This window comes from Dendrobates tinctorius, unplaced genomic scaffold (genome assembly GCF_039654945.1).
Source record: "Dendrobates tinctorius isolate UK_male_01 unplaced genomic scaffold, ASM3965494v1 ptg000069l, whole genome shotgun sequence".
Classification (NCBI taxonomy): Eukaryota; Metazoa; Chordata; class Amphibia; order Anura; family Dendrobatidae; genus Dendrobates; species Dendrobates tinctorius.
In genome coordinates, this window is record NW_027361737.1 from 21,529,492 (window position 1) to 21,548,992 (window position 19,501).

At 46.5% G+C, this 19,501-nt stretch overlaps 1 protein-coding gene across 1 annotated transcript in view; it reads left to right on the forward strand.

Moving 5' to 3' along the window:
* IWS1 (interacts with SUPT6H, CTD assembly factor 1) overlaps nt 1-19,501 on the forward strand; it is a 68,975-nt gene that overhangs the window by 3,624 nt on the left and 45,850 nt on the right. The window contains exons 2-5 of the mRNA XM_073581167.1: nt 7,952-8,064; nt 8,156-10,085; nt 10,743-10,932; nt 12,517-12,574. Coding sequence (XP_073437268.1) covers nt 7,952-8,064; nt 8,156-10,085; nt 10,743-10,932; nt 12,517-12,574 — 2,291 coding nt within the window. The remainder of the gene's footprint in view (nt 1-7,951; nt 8,065-8,155; nt 10,086-10,742; nt 10,933-12,516; nt 12,575-19,501) is intronic.

The window sequence follows — 19,501 nt, forward strand, 5'->3', positions numbered from 1 at the left end:
GTGTATGTGGAATTGTTCATGGATATCTGCAGCAGATTCAAGGTTCAAACCACTGATACAGTGATAGCTAGTGGCTGTAACAAGGGAGACCTAAGGTCCTGCACTGACTGTACATGAGGAAAGAGACAGCGAATCAGAAAAACAATAGATTTCTAATTGGAGGTATTTACTAATATTATTATTATTGCACCTACTACATATTGGGATAGGATCTTGGATATTGGAATGCCCCTTTATCTTCCTTAAGGGCATGTCACACTAAGCGATATCGCTAGCAATATCGCTATAACTTGTGACGTTATAGCGATATTGCTAGCGATATCGCTGTGTGTGATACTTACCTACGACTGGCTCCCCCGCTGGTTATCGCTGATCACGCGAGAACGTCCAGGACCGTTTCTCGTCGTCAGCTTCCTGCTGCGCTTCCTGCTGTGACGACGAGCGACGCGTGGAGCCGGGCGGGAGGACGCAGGATCGCCTGGTGTGACAGGTAAGTAGCGATCCCCGTCCCCTGCGATGTCGCTGGTGAGATCTGCCTGTGTGGCAGCTCACTAGCGACCACTTAGCGATGTACGAGCGATCCTGACCGCGTCATATCGCTGGTCGGGATCGCTGGTACATCGCTAAGTGTGACAGTACCTTTAGTCTTTCGCACCAGAAGCGCAGCAAAAACGGGTACATGATGTTTTTGCTCTGTCAGGTCCAGCTCACGGCCAGATTCTTAGTAAAAGGGATTGTTCGGTCTAAAATAATTTTGTAGTCAGTGTGTGACTTAGGAATCATTCCAGCACATGCATTGTGTGCTGCGAGGATTCGTCGGTTTCTGAGTCAGGACCGGTAGGTACTTATGTGTTATACATACTCCCGGCCAGAACCCGACTAGTGGCCACAAGACCGAACCAACTGGACGGCTGCGTCACTAAACGGGGCACGACTTCGCTCCATACAACTGTGTGGAGTAAGGCTGTGTGCACACGATGCAGAATTCCTGCGGATCCGCAGCGGACTTTACTGCGCAGAAACGCTGTGGATGCGCAGTGTGATTTACAGTAGCATGTAAATGAATGAAATAAAAACTGCTGTGCAGACGCTGCGGTTTTCCCGCGGTGCAAAATCCGCAGCATGTCACTTCTTTGTGAGGTTTTCCACCTCCCCAGTCTCCAAATCCGCAGGGGGAAAACCGCACAAAAATCAAAGAAAACCGCATTAAAAATGGAAGAAATCCGCAGGAAAAATGCAGGTCATTTGACCTGTGGATTTCTTCAATTCTGCGCGGAAAAATCCGCAGTTCAAAAAAGTATGTGTGCACTCAGCCTTAGGCTGCGCCCTCTAGTCAGGTTCTGGGTGGGAGAATGCATATTGCATAAATCTGCGAATCCCGCAGTGCATTCGCTGGGAGGATTCATAAGTCTGCAGTCACACAGATTGACTGCAGACTTATCATTTTAGACCGAGCAATCCCTTTAAGTTTCAGAATACTTGGCTACATCCAAGTGAAATTGAAAAAAAAAAAATGCAATTCTGCTGTGGCTTTTGTTTTTATGGCAAATCAGAGATGGCAGTGGCATTAAGTGGCTAACAACTCAGCTCCTGCCACGGCCCTTAGGCTTCATTTAGATGTTGGTGTTTTTCACATATACAGAAAACAATGGGACGTGTACAATTGGTGTTTTGGAGCAGAGAATCATCAGTGTTTTTCACGTGTGGATAAATGGATTACAAAGCTTCTCCTATCTTTGGCAATGTTAATCAAGGCCTACGCACTGATGCCACTCATTTAAGGCCCTTTTACATTTAGCGATGCACCAGCGATCCGACCAGCGATCCCACCCGGTCAGGATCGCTGGTGCATCGCTAAATGATCGCTAGTGAGCTTTCATACAGAAAGACCTCACAGCGATTCAGCAGCGACGCAGCGCACGATACTTACCATTCACACACAGCGATCCAGACGTCCTCCCGCCCGCCTCCACGCGTCGCTGGACGTCTCAGCAGGAAGTCTCAGCAGGAAGCGCCCGACGAGAAATGGAGCCGAACATTCTCGCGCGATCAGCGATGGACAGCGGGGGAGCCGGTCGCTGGTAAGTATCACACATAGCGATATCGCTAGCAATATCGCTATAACGTCACAAAACCAGTGACGTTTTAGCGATATTGCTAGCGATATCGCTTAGTGTGAAACCCCCTTAAGTGTATGTGATTTTTTACAGGAAAGATGTATATCTTTGTACCGTGTTAGCCAGTAGATAGAAAAATATTCAGAATTGAGAGTCCTCAGTGGTTGATACCTTCTAATGGCTAACTGAAAAGATGGTAACACATTGCAAGCTTTCGAGACTGCTCAGGTCTCTTCATCAGGCACTGACTCATTGAGTCAATGCCTGATGAAGAGAAAGAGCAGAAAGTTCTATTACTTCCATTTTGGTCAATATATATTTTGATCTATTACGTTTATATTTTTACGTGAAATATATATTTTTGTACTGTTGCCCAGTAGATAAAATGTGACTCTTCGTATTTTGTGTTATTCTATCCCTGATGGAGAGACCTGAGTAGTCTGGAAAGCTGCTATTTATTACCATCTTTTTAGTGAGCGGTTAAATGATATCAACCACTGAGGACTCCAGTTGTGTTTTTTTTTATTTATTTGATATTTTTCTTCTTTACTGATCGGGTCAATTAATTTTATATTTTGATCAGTCTTTTATGAGCAAATGTTGTACATTCTGTACAATATATATTACCTTTTTATTCTAATATCTGATCACTTATACTGCAATACCACAGTATTGTAGTATGTAGTGTTTATTCTGGTGTCCGTAGAAGCTCAGCTGTATGAGGAGGACGAAGATGGTGGCGGTTGGGGGGGCCTTCAGCTTCCCCGTGGCTGTTATAGTATCCTATAATTCAGCATGGGACGATGAATGGAGCCGGTAAGCACGAGCAGCAGCGCACTTTCCATGTAAATTCTTCTGCTGTCAGAAATTGACAGTGGCATCTAAATGGCTAATGGCATCAGCCACGGCTTTTAAAGACAGGTCCGGCTATTTAATGTAGCTGATATTTGCTGCACGTGGAGGGCACTCGTCTCCTGAGTCCTTCCCACCACACGTGATCAGTCCTGAAATTGTACTAATCACAATGTTCCCAAAGGCAACTAATCCCTAACTAAAGATTATAATAAAACAACTTTTAATAACTAATAGGACAATTAAAATAGGCAGCTGTGTACTAGTCACTAAGAGGGGATAATTTCCTGCCTATAATTGAAGGAATAATTATCAAGTCATAGTATTCCCTATAGTTTCATTCCCCAATAGCGTGAGTAATAAGTCTCATGGGATCGGTGCAGCTGCTACCTATATCCCTATAATATATATACATACTACTGACCTTTAAATTTCATGCTGCTCACAGTTTGGGCTGGGGCCATGCTGCTCACGGCTTGGGCTGGGGCCATGCTGCTCACGGCTTGGGCTGGGGCCATGCTGCTCACGGCTTGGGCTGGGGCCATGCTGCTCACGGCTTGGGCTGGGGCCATGCTGCTCACGGCTTGGGCTGGGGCCATGCTGCTCACGGCTTGGGCTGCATTTTGCAGCTGCCAGGTTCCCTTTAAAACTTTTGACCTATTAATTAGTATTGGTACTACTATGGCTGAAGGTAAATAGTAGTGGTGTGTTTTTTAATAGCTGTCATATTTCCTTTAGTTATAGCTGTAGATCTCTTTGCACATGTACTCCACCAATCAGGAGACCATTTAGGATGTGTGAAGCCAGTGATGTCTTATTGCATCTTTCTTAATAAAATATAATCAGATTGTTCCTTGGCTGTATGTAGCATGACTCTGCGTTACCCCGTGTGGTCTGACACTGACGTCCAGACTACTTCTTGTGCCTTATTGACCTATCGCTATTGTCATCTGCATCCTCCTTTATCTAAGATGGCCTTTGCTCACTGCCTGTGTTAAGCTGTCACCCGCTGCGTTGGTACTAAGTATAACCTATGACAGCCGGCATACACAACTAGTTTGTTTGCAGTTGCTGTAAATAGGATCAAAATTATACAGCATGTTATCTTTGGGGAATTAAAGGGTTATTTTCATCTTCAAAGATAGTATAAGGCACTTGTAAAAACAAGCAACTTTCCAATTTATTTTGAATTAAAATTCAAAGTGTTGTCCAGTCTGGAGGTTCGAGTTTGCAGTCGCTCTCTATGGCTGCAGGTTTGGGAATCCTCACGTCGTGTACGCTGTCAGGATTCTCCGGTGCTGGGAGTATACTTCCAGCCACATTGTGACTAGATGTGTTCTGCTTCGCTCAATTCACTTGTCACGAACCCACCTGCTCCTGAGGCCAACACCGGACAATCCTGACAGCGCACAGTGTGACTGCAGACGTGAACCCCAAGCTTGGACAACCCCTTTAATGATCATAAATTTAGTTTGTTTGTTTTTTTGTTTGCAGTGGCAGAACATACACAGCTTACAAGCTCTTCTCTATATTCGGACCAGCGTGACAATGCCACTGGTCCTGATTGTTAATCAAGAGCTCACTTCCCTACAAATAGTAAGCCTTCTGCCTAGGGAGCAGGAGCTCGTGTAATAACAGCTTAAGGGTGTGTGCACACGCTGCGGATTCTGCTGCAGTTCCGCAGCGGATTTGGCCGCTGCGGATCCACAGCAGTTTTAGCTGCGGTGTACAGTACCATAATATCCTATGGATATTAAAAACCGCAGTGCAGACGGTGCAGATTTTTCCACGCGGTTTCTAAACCGCAGAAAGAATTGACATGTCAATTCTTTCTGCGGATTCCACTGCGGTTTGCCATCGCCTCCATTGTGGAGATGAAAAACCGCAGGCTAATCCGCAGGTAAAACCGCCTGTCTTTTGACCTGCAGATTTACCTGCGGATTTTTACAAAATCCGCACAGCCAAATCCGCAGCGTGTGCACGTACCCTAAGGCTATGTTCACACGTTGCGGTTTTGCTACTTTTTATATCCAAATTAAAATCTGCTTTTTACAGTACCAGCAAAAGCGCTGAGATTTCAGTAATCTCATGCACACACTTATGGTTTTTCCTGACTGAAACTGGAAAATTGCAGCATGTCACTTATTTAAATGTTTTTGCAGCATTTTTCACCCTTTGACAGCAATAAGTTAAAAAAAAAAGCAGCAAAATACATTGCCATCAGTTTTTGCAGCACTTTTGGTGAAAGAACGCAGGTACAGCAGGATGCGAAACCCATTTAATTTTGTGATATTCCCCAAGTTGTCTTGGTGTAATCACATGCGCATAAATGCTATTGTCATATGTTGAGGGGGTTTTACACTAAGCGATATCGCTAGCAATATCGCTAAAACGTCACTGGTTTTGTGACGTTATAGCGATATTGCTAGCGATATCGCTATGTGTGATACTTACCTCCGACCGGCTCCCCCGCTGTCCATCGCTGATCGCGCGAGAATGTCCGGCTCCATTTCTCGTCGGGCGCTTCCTGCTGTGACGTCCAGCGACGCGTGGAGGCGGGCGGGAGGACGCAGGATCGCTGTGTGTGAATGGTAAGTATCGTGCGCTGCGTCGCTGCTGCATCGCTGTGAGATCTTTCTGTATGAAAGCTCACTAGCGATCATTTAGCGATGCAACAGCGATCCTGACCGGGTCGGATCGCTGGTTGGATCGCTGGTGCATCGCTAAATGGAAAAGGGCCTTTAGATGTTAGTACAGTTTAATTAAATTAGCAATGTGTTAAAGTAAACAATTCCCTACCAATGTGTGAAATTGAACAATGCCTGACCAACTTGATGCCCTGCCAATTCATCCCCCATACCCACTGTTTTTGTATTTTCTATTCTGAGAAATATTTCCAGTTTTGTCAAGGAATGCTTCCGGCTGAATCATTAATTCGAGGAATATCCAGAAAACGAAGGGGGGTGCAGATCTAAGTGCAGAGTTTTAATTATGTCATATAGAAATAAAAAATTCTTCTCACCTTTTTGGTGTCTTGTTGCTCAGCGTATAACCCTGTGTTTGGGTACTGGAGTAATCGTCTGGATCTGCTGGCCTGCAGCTCAAAACAGGTGGAACGAACTACCTTGTAGGAGATTTGTCAGAGAATGCAGAAAAGGATTTCCAGTTTGTCAAGGAGCGCTTCCGGCTGATTCATTAATTACTCCGAATATTTAAAGGAATATCCAGTTTATTATTAGACATAAAAACACAACGCTTTTCGGCTATACATAAAATTAGCCTTCATCAGGTAAAATCATATATATCTTTAAAAGACACATTTATATAGGGAAAAAAAAAAAAGGTTCCACCCTTCAACCAATTATCATCGATTAAAAACACATGCACACCTCTCCAAATTGTTGGGATGTTAGTTGTAGGTGGAATCTATATTGCTTGGAATCTAATAAAAAAAAAAAAAAAAAAAAAAAAGAATCGATAATTGAAGGGTGGAACCTTTTTTTTTTTTTTTTTTAAATATTTTTTTAAATATTCGGAGTAATTAATGAATCAGCCGGAAGCGCTCCTTGACAAACTGGAAATCCTTTTCAGTATTTTCTATTCTGTATTTTTTCATTAACTTTTTTTTTTTTTTTTGAATAGTCACCGTTTTTTCCAACATGTCAGATTGCCCTTTTTTTTATTCTTTCACGTACTTCTTGCTTTAGTGGCCCAACACCTTGTATTATTCATGCTTGCATGTTGGAAGCAAAGCTGAACTTTGTGATCCTAAAAACGCAGCAAGAAAAGCAGCAGTTAGGTTATGTGTCAGCGATCAGGTACTGCTGCAGGCATGACGCTGCTTATTTATGTAACGTCCTACCCACATCATCCAGCTGTGTGAGCATAGTGGATGGGATTTGAAAAAATCCCATGTCCACAATGTGTCCACAGGTGCCTGCGGATCACCCACAGAGACTGACATGCGGCACGTCTTTCCAGACCGCAGCATGTCAACTTCTCTTGCGGAGATGCTAGTCTCCGCCAGAATAATTACATCAATAGAATGTAATGGATGAGGTAAATCCGCACAGTTCAGTGAACACATGCGGATTTACCTGTGTTCATTAGAAGGCAGCGCTTTGTCCGAAGTGCTGCTAGTTTCGGATCGTGGGCACCCAGCTTTTTACTTCATCTAGTCTATTTTTTTTGTCTTGTTTTTAAAGAAAATCTGTCACCAAGTTTTTGCTCCCACAGCTGAGAGCAGACTGATGTAGGCAAAGAGAAGCTGAATCCAGCGGTGTATCGCTTAGATTCCTGGTGCAGCTATGCTCGCACAATCAGAGCTTTTAGATAAGGCAGTGAAGCAGAGAAAGCTGCCCCCCACCAGGATCTCTACGTACAATGTAGACAGTAACCTCGCAGAAGGGTGATGTTGCTGGACCAGGAAGCAAGACAGCTTACACAGCAAAAACCTGCGGACAGATTCCCTTTGGCTAGGTTCAGATTTGCGGATGGCAGAGCTGTGGAGGGCTGCGGACTTCCTCTGTGAAGCTCTGCCCACTGCTGCACCTCCTCTGTTCAGCTCCGCCTATGTCTGCCTGTGTCCTGTGTACCTATCTTTAACATTGGGTACGCAGGCCTTGCAGATGTATGCGGATGCCTCCGCATGCGTCGTTTTGACAATGCGACGACCGCAACAAATTGCAACGTGTTGCGTTCAACGCAGGTCGCCGCATTGTCAAAACGATGCATGTGGAGGCATCTGCATACATCCGCATGGCCTGCGTACCCAATCTTAAAGATAGGTATGCAGGCCGCATGTAGACAGCGGAATGGAGGAGGTACGGCAGTGGGTGAAGCTTCACGGAGGAAGTCCGCAGCTCTGCCATCCGCAAATGTGAAGCCGGCCTTTAAGAGTATCCCCGATGAAACCAGAGCTTATAGACATATCATGTTTACCTTTTATTGTACACGTCTAATTATTGTCATTCTCTTTGCAGATGATGGAGGTGCAACCCCTGTACAAGATGAGCGGGAGTCTGGCTCTGACGATGAAGGAAATGGTCATGAACAGCACGGATCAGAAGGTGAAAGTCCAGCAAATAGATATGAGGTATGAAACTGAAAGATGTGCTCATGCTATGTCTAATAGCTGTTAGTTTATGTTCTATACTTTAATTAAATTGGTATTTTCCACTTCTTAGAATGACAACAGTGATGCAGAAGAAGGAAACAAAGATCGAGGCAGCGGTTCAGAAAATGAAGCCAATGATTCTGATGATGATGAACGTAGGCCACGTAACTCCAGTGACATAGAGAATGATAGTTTTAATCGCAATGCTAGTGACTCTGAAACAGAAGGAGCTCATAACCATGTTGCTAGTGATTCAGAGGATGAAGCACCCTGTCAAAAGGACAGTGATGATGATGGCACTACCTTTAAAGGTGCTGCAAGTGACTCTGAAGAAGAGGTACAGTCTAGGCACTCAGCCATTGATTCTGATGAGGAAAGTCCTACGAAAAGAAAGGGGGATAAAGTCAATGACTCTGAGAATGAGGCCCCTGACAAACATTCTGGCAACGATTCTGAGGATGAGCCCCCTGCAAGGCATGTCGCCAGTGATTCTGAGGATGAGAACCCTGCAAGGCATGTCGCCAGTGATTCTGAGGATGAGAACCCTGCAAGGCATGCCAGAAGTGATTCAGAGGATGAGGCTCCAATCAAACATGTAGGTAGTGACTCGGAGGATGAAGCTCCTAGGAAGCATGCAGGCAGTGACTCGGAAGACGAAGCCGCAAAGAAGCATGCGGGCAGTGACTCAGAAGACGAAGCCCCAAAGAAGCATGCTGGCAGTGACTCGGAAGACGAAGCCCCAAAGAAGCATGCTGGCAGTGACTCGGAAGACGAAGCCCCAAAGAAGCATGCTGGCAGTGACTCGGAAGACGAAGCCCCAAAGAAGCATGCTGGCAGTGACTCGGAAGACGAAGCCCCAAAGAAGCATGCTGGCAGTGACTCGGAAGACGAAGCCCCAAAGAAGCATGCTGGTAGTGACTCGGAAGACGAAGCCCCAAAGAAGCATGCTGGCAGTGAGTCGGAAGATGAAGCCCCAAAGAAGCATGCTGGCAGTGACTCTGAAGACGAAGCCCCAAAGAAGCATGCTGGCAGTGGCTCGGAAGACGAAGCCCCAAAGAAGCATGCTGGCAGTGACTCGGAAGACGAAGCCACAAAGAAGCATGCTGGCAGTGACTCGGAAGACGAAGCCACAAAGAAGCATGCTGGCAGTCACTCGGAAGATGAAGCCCCAAAGAAGCATGCTGGCAGTGACTCGGAAGACGAAGCCCCAAAGAAGCATGCTGGCAGTGACTCGGAAGACGAAGCCACAAAGAAACGTGTGCCCAGTGACTCTGAAGATGAGACACCTAAGAAGCATGTGGCCAGTGACTCGGAAGACGAAGCCACAAAGAAACGTGTGGCCAGTGACTCTGAAGATGAGACACCTAAAAAGCGTGTGGCCAGTGACTCAGAAGATGATGCCCCAATGAAGCGTGTGGCCAGTGACTCGGAAGAGGAAGTTCCTAAAAAGAGTGTGGCCAGCTCTGAAGATGAAGCTCCTGCCAAGCAAGCGGCAAGTGACTCTGAGGATGAGAGGCCTGTTAAGCGTCTTGCTAGACGTGCTCTTAGTGGATCAGATGATGATGATGCCCCTAAAAAAAGGACAAGTGGTTCAGAAGAAGATGCCCCTGCTAAACGAAAAATTGTTGACTCTGATGATGAACCCCCAGCTAAGCGCGCCGTTAGCGATTCAGATGAGGAACGTCCATCTAAACCAGAGCACAGTGATTCTGAAGAAGATACACCTGCTAAACAAGCAGCTGCTAATTCAGAGGATGAATTTCCCAGGATGAAAAGAAAAATTTTGTCATCAGATGATAGTGGTGATGAAATGGGAAGGAAAATTACCAAGAGAAGGAGAAAAAGGGCACAACGAAAAAGTTCAGGCAGTGATGACAGTGCAAGTGAGAGTGCCAAAAAGAAGGTAGCTTCAGAGAGTGAAGAGGAGGGCAACAGGAAAGTTGTAAAGAAGAAAACTGTTCTTTCTGACAGTGAAGATGAAGAGACATCTGATAAACCAGGTATAAAAGACCAGACTATGCAAATAACCACCTATTACTTACATTACCTGTATGTAATTACAAGTCAAAATTATAATTGACTACTAAAATGATTCTTGTTATTTTCTGTGCAAAATTAAATATTGTTCCTCCGTGAAGTTCCCCTTATGAATATTTTGCTTCTTAAAAATTGAGAACTTATTTACGGTACTTCATTTCTGCTTTTGACACCTGACCAGTTTTGTTAAAAAAAAATCAAAAAAAAAAATCATGATTTAGTACAGAATAGCGAGACAGTCATTTAATTTTCTCCTGACTCCACCATATATGTGAATGCTTGACTCGGTCTAGCATTCATGTGTATTCAGTGGGTAGAGAGGTGATTTCCCCTGAAAACAAAAGGAGCAGGCATGGAAATTCCTGTCCCAGAGCAAGAGAGATTGGAGGTCCCTGTACACATCAGACAGTCCCACTGAAATCGGTGGGTTCGGTTGACCTTTATCTGATTTTGTGTAGAAGCATGTAGATATGCACTTTATGCCATGCCATCAATATACGGTAATTGTTTGGTTATTGTGAGTGGAGCACAGCATTGAACAGTCTTGTACTCCCATATGAACGATGATTGAGGTATGAGCTTTCTTTGCATTGTGCATAATTTTTCTATTTCCAATGCAGCCGCTAAAAAGAGTCGGATCCTCTCAGATGGCGATGACTCCGACAGTGATGAGTCCTCTAAGAAAACTCAAAAAAAGAAGGCCGTGTCATCTGATAGTGAAGCAGAGGATGGGGAAAAATCCAAAGACGAGCCAAAGGGTGGAGAGAATAAGCTTTTTGGTAGCGACAGTGAATCTGGAAATGATGAGGAGTAAGTAGCAACAACATAGACAATACAAGGGGTGCCAAGTCTGCTATGTGTATATGTAGCTATTACAATGTTTTGACATCCTTATATCAGGTGACAAATATGTTATTGTTTAACCATTTCCTGACATTTGATGTACATGTGTTTATGAGAGAAGTTTTCCTACATGTACTTCACGATGATTATGCAGGCTCAGTATTTCGGCTTACCTGGCAGCAAATTTCTGCAGCCACAGTACTATGGTGGACTTTTTACCCCTTTACACACTGCCATCAATAGGGATTACAGCATCCAGAGGGTTCTAAGAGAGGTGGCGCTCCATCTATCACCCCATCGTGATTGCGAGGTGCTGATGGTTGTCATGGCAGCCAAAAGTCAAATAATTACCATAGTGAATGGCGTAAATAAGAAAAGCTCAAATTTTTTTTTATAAATTTCCCTCCCAAAAATCAGAATAGAAAGGTATTAAAAAATTGCTAGACCAATAAAGACTTGATTTAGTCCTGCAAAAAATAAAAAAAATAAGCTTTCATACAGCTGGCTGCAGAGAAATAGAAAAATTACAGCTACCTTAGAGTGTGTAGAAGTAGCAAGATGTAAAAAAAAAAAAGCGCTCCTTCAAAGCCCTGCTATGTTCCCAAACAGAATTGTATGACCCATATTGGTAATTAATGAATGAGTGTTCCACAGAAATTGCATAACAAATCAGTGTCCATTTTAACCTGCTACCTCCTATGAAAATGTGGGCCTAAAACAGCAGTTACATTGTAAAAATGTGTTAACATGCTCATTAAACTTCCAGACAAATCCTTTAATGGGTGTAGTTTTGTAAAATGTGGTGGCTACTTTTTTTGGGTGTCTGCTTTTTGGTGCTTTAAGCTCTGTCAATAAGACATGACACTCAGTAACCAATCCAGCTAAATCTGCACTCCAAAATGGTGCTCCTTCCCTTCGGGGCTTTGCAGTGTGCCCTAAATGTTTTTTTTTTTTTTTTACCACATATTGGGGATTTGCATACTCTAGAGAATATGGACCCTGGAATTTAATCTGCACTCTCTCCTATTACCTCCTGTAAGAAGAAAAAAAAATTGCTACTAAGCAACATTTTAGTGGAAGAAATGCAATTTTTCTTTTTTTTTTTTTTTTGTACAGTCCACTGTTGTAAAGTTTAGTAAATTACCTGTGCGGATATTTGCATAAACATTAAAAATTGGAGAATTGGGACTTTTTTCTAATTTTTTGTAAAATTTTCAATATTTCCATAGATAAGCGCAAATTGTTTAAGCCTAAATTTAACACCAACATACATTTAAAATGTGTCATGAATAAACATTCTCAGAGTTGCTTGGATATGAAGAAGGATTTCAGAGTTGTCATCCCCAATGTAACACATGTCAGATTGGAAAAATGTGGCCTGGTCAGGAAGGTAAAAACTGGCTTTGGAAGAATGGGTTAAAGAAATATTAATGTATATAAAGTGCTGCTTAATATGATAGTGCTATATAAGCGAAGCATAATAACTATTGGAATTCTGATACATTTCAATAACATTTCAGAGAGGGCTAATGTTGTATTTTTCTTATGCAGAAATCTAATTGCAGACATTTTTGGAGAGTCTGGCGATGAAGAGGGTGAAGAGTTTACGGTAAGGAAGGATTAATAGCTTTCCATTAAAGAACTTATCGCCAGAAAATGACCTATGTTTTTGTGTATATGTGTGTGTATAGACCAACTTTGCCATTAATGTACACTGTGTGGGATGGGGTAAGAGATTGTTGGAAATTACCGGCTGTTCCATAAAGGAGTAAATCATAAGTTGGCGCAGTTTGACAAAATTAAAGGGGGATGGGGGGCTGAGGGGAATACAAACGGTGGAAAATCTACTAGAAAATGGAATACTTAAGAGATTCAATAAACTTCAACAAGAGTATGAACTTTCCCTGGCTTTCTTTTTCCAATACCTACAATTTAGACACCCCTTTCCAGATTGTTTTGTGATGCAGCACCCCGAATTCAAAAAAGTTATGTACTTGAGTCATTAGCATTTGCAAAAATATACGACCCGTCTAATCTCTCGAAAATATCAGCAACTACTGCAGTCCCGTTCCAGTGGATATAAAATTAAAATCAGGGGCAAATTACAGAAGAGCAGTGGAAGGAATTGTTAGAGCACATTCCTAGACTGTCCCCATGTGAATCTTAGAGACTTTACCGATATAACTCATACACAGGGCTTTATAGAACGCCGACCATACTTTTTGAGATTGAGGTTCTCTCGAATGTGGAAAGCCGTAGATGTGGAGCAGGCGACGCACATTTAATGCACAGGTTTTGGGAATGTAGGTGTTTGGGCTCACATTGGACAAATACCTTGGCCCTAATACAAACGGTTTTCTGGGTGCAACTTCTGGCGGACTCAAACTTGAGTGTTGGGATATCTGGGAGAGTCGACGGATTTGGAATCCCCGTTGGCTATTGCATTATCACGAATACTATACTAAGCTCGCAAACTAATTACATTGCATTGGTTGCTTGCTCAGCCGCAGTTAATGAATTAATAGAATAAATTATAACATATGGTTGGAACAGGTGGTATATAGAAAGAGAAAATCAATAAAGACACTTGAAAATATGGGGGGAACCTGGCTGAATGTTCCAGGCCTACTGCCTGGTGCATTAATGAGGGGTTATGGCAGTTAATGATTCCAGGATAGAAGGTTACCGTATTTCTTCACCACCCAATAGTATAAAATTCTGTGAGACACATGGTATCAATATGATCACTGCACCCCTAGATGAATTCATTGAGGTGTGAAGTTTGTAAAATGAGGTCATATATGGAGGTTTCTGCTGTTCTGACATCTCTGGGGCTCTGCCAATATAACATAAACTAGTTCAGCAAATTCTGAACTCCAATATGGCGCTTCTTCTTTTCTGGGCTTTGCACTATGCCTCAAAAGTAGTATTCCCCTACATATGGGGTATCTCGGCATACGTAGTAGAAATTGCACAACAAATGTTAGGGTCCATTTTCACCTGCTATCTCTGTGAAAATGAAAAAAATATTTTTGTGGAAAAAATATATATTTCTCTATCGCTTCATTGGGGGACACAGAGACCATGGGTGTATGCTGCTGCCACTAGGAGGCTGACACTATGCACAGAAAAAGGTTAGCTCCTTCTCCGCAGTATACACCCCACCAACCAGCACTAATTTCCTCAGTTCAGCTTAGTGTCAGTAGGAGGTGGACACTGGTCTTTCATTAGACCCATATCTACCTCGGTGTGCGTCGTTTCTTTTCAGGTTTCCGGAGGGATACAGTGTGAATAATCACAACTGTACTCCCACAAAGAGACTGAGTACGGCATGTACTGCCACCCCGTATCCTCATAGCTCTCCGCAGCAGGACCAAGAGCTTAGCACGGGTGCGTGCCAGCGATCCAGATCATCCTCGCCCCCCCCCGTCTCCCACCCACTCGCCTACCAGAGCCTGTCGGTTTGGATGAGGCGCGGACACAACAGAAGACGGATCAGACAGCGTTGGATAACGACAGGTATCTTTATTGACGGCAGAAACAGAGGTAAGTATGGGGCCCGAGTCGCGTCCTCCTCAGCGGTTTCAAGATCCTTCACAGCGGTCGCTGTGGCAGTATTGCAAGGTCTTGCGCCGCCCGCGCCATTTACTCCAGGCCCCGGCTTCAGTGTGGGCCTTGTTCTACACTTCGCCCCCGCCTTCATTCTTAGGCGGCCTTCTCCCGCCCGGCAGACATCAGGCGGCGATCTTTAGGAGGGTTGCCGCGCTGACAGGCGGCCGCCGCTTTTACTTTAGTCCCCGGCTTCATTTCGGGCTTTCTCAAGCGTTGCGGCCACGCCCCCACCCTCTTTCCTAGGCGGGCTTTTCTCCCACCCGTTCAAGGCCCGCCCACCACCTCTCTCATGGACCCTAGCCTGTTTGCCAGCGGGCGGTGCCTTCAGTTCGGCGGCTAGCTCCGTCCATCTTCACTGAAAGCGCGCGTTCCATCCTCTGCTCCTCTCAGGCTGCTGCCATCTTCTCAACCTGTCAGCCGGACACCGATCTCCTCTGCTGGGGCCCTGCATGTACAGATGGGCCGTGTAGCATCGCTTTCTGGGAGTATCTACAGGACACCAGACCGTGAGTAGCTCTGCAGCTGCAGACTGACACCCTCCTGTGCCTCGGTCCCCCAACCTTCCAGCACTGCTTCAGTGAGTTTCCTTCATTATGCCTAACTCTAAGCCTGATTGTGCTCGTCCTCCGGCTCCCACTGGCACCTTAGAGGTTCTTTGCTTGTTCTTCTTGCAATCGCTAACTTCCCTTAGGTCAGTCCACTCCCCTCTGCCTAGATTGCAGCAATCCCATTCAACCCGACGCCGCCCAGGAGCCATCTATTGCTCCACGTGAGAGTGAACCCCCCCCCCATTCCTGGCTGGGCTTCTTCTCTATCACAATCAGAGGCAGACCTCACCAGGGTGTCTAAGTCCCTAGTGGCTGTTCTTGATCTGTTGCCCCTGGACACTTCTGCAGGGTCCAGCAGGTCTCAAGAGGTTCCATCTGAACCAGCATAAGCCGCAAAAGACCCAGACAGGATCTCCGCCCGGAATCCTCCCCTCGACCCATCTCACCACATAGTCCTTCCCAGCAGTCTCCTTCCTGTGCCTCCTCACCCGAGTCAGGCGAAGCCTTCTCGGATGCGCCATCCGAAGAGATTTTAGAGCTGGATTCGGACCATGACGCGGACATGAAGGTTACGGTACAGAACCTCATTGCTGCGATTATCCACACTTTCGAAATCTCAGACTCCCCTGCGAAACCCTCAGATCAGGAGGTTTCGTTCAGAAGGGCAGAAGCACCTTCCAGAGTCTTCGCCTCCCACTCTGAGTTTGGCAAGCTCCTTACCAGGGAAAGAGAAAATCCGATCAGGCGCTTTCAAAGAGGGAAGCGCCTCGGCGCGCTGTATCCATTTCCTAAAGAACTCACCGACAACTGGTCGGCTTCCCCCTCAGTCTGGACACGGGAGCGTATACAATCTAACAACACAGTCCTTCCGATTTCAGGTGTGGTGTCTCTGAAGGATTCTAATGATAGGATCATAGAATCCTTAGCAAAGTCAGCATTCGAAGCTGCTGCGACGGTGCTAAGCCCGGCCTTCGCTTCAACTTGGGTAGCAAAGGCCAAAGCTACTTGGGCGGAAGATCTCCGCCAGGGCATTCTAGATAGAGCCCAACCAGAGCGATTGGCCGAACTGGCCAACCAGATCTCCCATGCAGGGGATTATCTGGTCTCTGCCTCCTTGGATGCCGCGTCTTGCGCAGCTCAGGCGTCCAGCAATGTAGTTGGAATCGGCGTACAATTTGGCTCAAGGCTTGGCAGGCGGATTTGTCTTCAAAAAAGTCCCTTACCAATCTGCCTTTTCAGGGAGCGTGTGTCTTTGGATCCCAGCTGGACCAGATTATTAAGGACACCACTGGAGGCACAAGCTCTCTTCTCCCTCAGTCCAAGCCTCGTAGACCTCCTCCAAGGCGTCAGTTTCGGCCCTTTCGGTCTTTCCGCCGCTTCGCAACGGCAGAAACCTTTTCCAACCAACAAAGGCCGCAAGCACGCCAGGATAGGAAGAAGGTCTCCTTTAGACCCACTCCCTCCTGGCGATCTCACTCCTCCCAGGGCAGATCCTCCAGGTCCCGAACTGGAAGGTCCACATCAGCATGACTATCAACAGAATCTCGAGGCGCCTTCCCAACTAGGCGGTCGACTCCTTTTCTTCGGAGACGTCTGGCTTGCCTCAGTAGAAGACGCTTGGGTCAGGGAAGTTGTATCCTCAGGATACAAGATAGAGTTCGTTTCTTGTCCCCGGGATCGTTTCTTCGAGTCCCGACCTTCAAAAGACCCTGCCTTAGTTCCGGGTTTCTTTGCATCCATCGACTCTCTCCTCAGTTCCGGGGTGATTGTGCCCGTTCCCGAATCAGAACGATTCACAGGGTTTTATTCAAACCTGTTTGTAGTGCCGAAAAAAGGCGGTGCAGTTCGACCCATCCTGGACCTCAAGTTACTGAACAAGAGGGTCCGCCTACGATATTTCAGGATGGAGTCTCTTCGTTCGGTAATCGCTTTCATGGAGGCGCAGGAATTCATGTGCTCAGTAGACATTCAAACTGCCTATCTGCATGTTCCCATCTTTCCCGGGCATCAGAAATTCCTACATTTTGCGATTCACCAGGTCCACTACCAGTTTGTTGCCCTGCCGTTCGGTCTCGCCACTGCACCCAGAGTATTTACAAAGATCTTGGCGGCGTTGATGGCCTTGTTGAGGATCAGAGGTCTCGTCCTCTTTCCGTACCTCGACATTCTTGTCAAAACTGTCTTTTCACCAGACTCGCCAAAGTCTTACCATCGTTCTCGACACCCTGTCCAATTTCGGGTGGCTCGTCAACAAAAAGAAGTCCTGCCTGGTTCCGACACAACGTCTTGTGTTTCTAGGCCTGTTGCTCGACACCCGTCGATCGAGGGTTTTTCTCCCAGTAGACAAGATAATCTATCTGCAGCGAGATGTACAATCGCTGCAGAGCTCACGGCTTCCATCACTCCGGGCAGCCATAAAAGTCCTAGGAAAGATGGTGGCAACGACCGAAGCGGTTCCCTTTGCCCAGTTCCACTCCAGACCGCTCCAAGAGGCCATCCTGTCTCGGTGGAACAAGTCTGTTCTTTCCCTGGATCATCCAATTCGCCTTTCCTACCGGGTCAAGCAGTCCCTCAATTGGTGGCTGACGTCTCTTCTCATTTCTCTGGGCCGGTCATTTCTTCCAATTCACTGGCAGATTGTGACAACGGACGCCAGCCTCCTCGGCTGGGGGGGCAGTGTTTCGCAATCAGACTGTTCAGGGTCGGTGGTCGACTCAAGAGACAGCTCTGCCGATCAACGTCCTCGAGATACGGGCGATCTATCTGTGTCTCATTCACTGGGAGAGGCTTCTCAAGGATCTACCAATCCGGATTCAGACAGACGATGCCACATCGGTGGCATATGTCAACCACCAAGGGGGGACACGGAGTTCCTCAGCTCCAGCGGAAGTGTCCAAAATTTTTCTCTGGGCAGAAGTTTCAGTCCCAGCAATATCCGCGGTGCACATTCCCGGCGTGGACAACTGGGCCGCTGATTTTCTCAGCTGCGAGGGTCTCGCGGCGGGAGAGTGGTTCTTACATCCGGACATCTTTCATCAGCTTTGCCGTCGTTGGGGGACTCCGGACGTAGATCTGCTGGCGTCTCGCCTGAACAGGAAGGTCCCTCAGTTCGTATCCAGGGCTCGAGATCCTCTCGCAGTGGGCGCCGATGCTCTGACCATTCCCTGGTCTCAGTTTGGGCTACCCTACCTGTTCCTTCCCCTTCCTCTTCTTCCCAAGCTGTTAAAGAAAATAAAAGCGGAAGGGGTTCCAGTCATCCTCATCGCTTCGGATTGGCCCAGAAGGTCTTGGTTCACGGACGCCCCCTGGAAGCTTCCAGACAGGGCAGATCTGCTGTCTCAGGGTCCGATTTGCCACCCCAATTCTCGGCCGCTCAATTTAACGGCGTAGCTGTTGAGACCGCGGTTCTGAAACAATCAGGTTTTTCGGATCCGGTTATTCACACCATGATCCGGGCTAGAAAGCCATCGTTTTCCAAGATTTATTATCGTACATGGAAGGCCTATTTCACTTGGTGCGAGGCCAATGACATTCCGCCCATATCCTTTTCACTCCCTTCTGTCTTGGCGCTCCTCCAGACAGGCCTTGACGCGGGCCTTGCACTCAGCTATTTAAAGGGTAAAGTCTCGGCGCTTTCCATTCTGTTCCAGAAGACATTGACCTCTCGTCCGCAGGTCAAGACCTTTCTTCAGGGAGTGGCTCATACGGCACCTCCGTACCGCATGCCTGTGGATCCATGGGATCTTAATATGGTTCTCGAGGTTTTACAGGGTCCACCCTTTGAACCTCTAAGAGAAGTCCCTTCTCTCCTGGAAAGTAGCTTTCCTTGTGGCCATCACCTCCATTTGGCGCGTGTCGGAGTTGGCGGCCCTTTCTTGTCGCCCCTCCCCCCCCTTTCTTGGTGCTCCACCAGGATAAGGTGGTCCTGCGGCCCCCGCCTTCCTTCCTTCCTAAGGTATTGTCCAATTTCCATCTGAATGAGGACATTGTTCTCCCGTCCTTTTGTCTGGATCCAACTCACCCTCTTGAGCGCTCCTTGAAGAAGCTAGACCTGGTCAGGGCAATGAAGGTCTACCTGGCTAGGACGTCTCCCTTGCGGAAGACAAACTCTCACCTCATCATTCCAGATGGTGCGCGGAAAGGTCAGCTGGCCTCCAAGGCTACTATTGCTCGCTGGATCAGATCGGCAATTTTGAAGGCCTACCGGGTCAAGCATCGAGTGGCCCCTCCTGGAGTCAGAGCTCACTCTACCTGGGCAGTGGGTGCCTCCTGGGCGGTGCGTCACAGAGCCTCCGCGCTGCAGCTTTGCAAGGCTGCAACATGGTCTTCCATCCACACCTATGCTTCGGCGGATGCCAGTCTAGGCAGAAGGATCT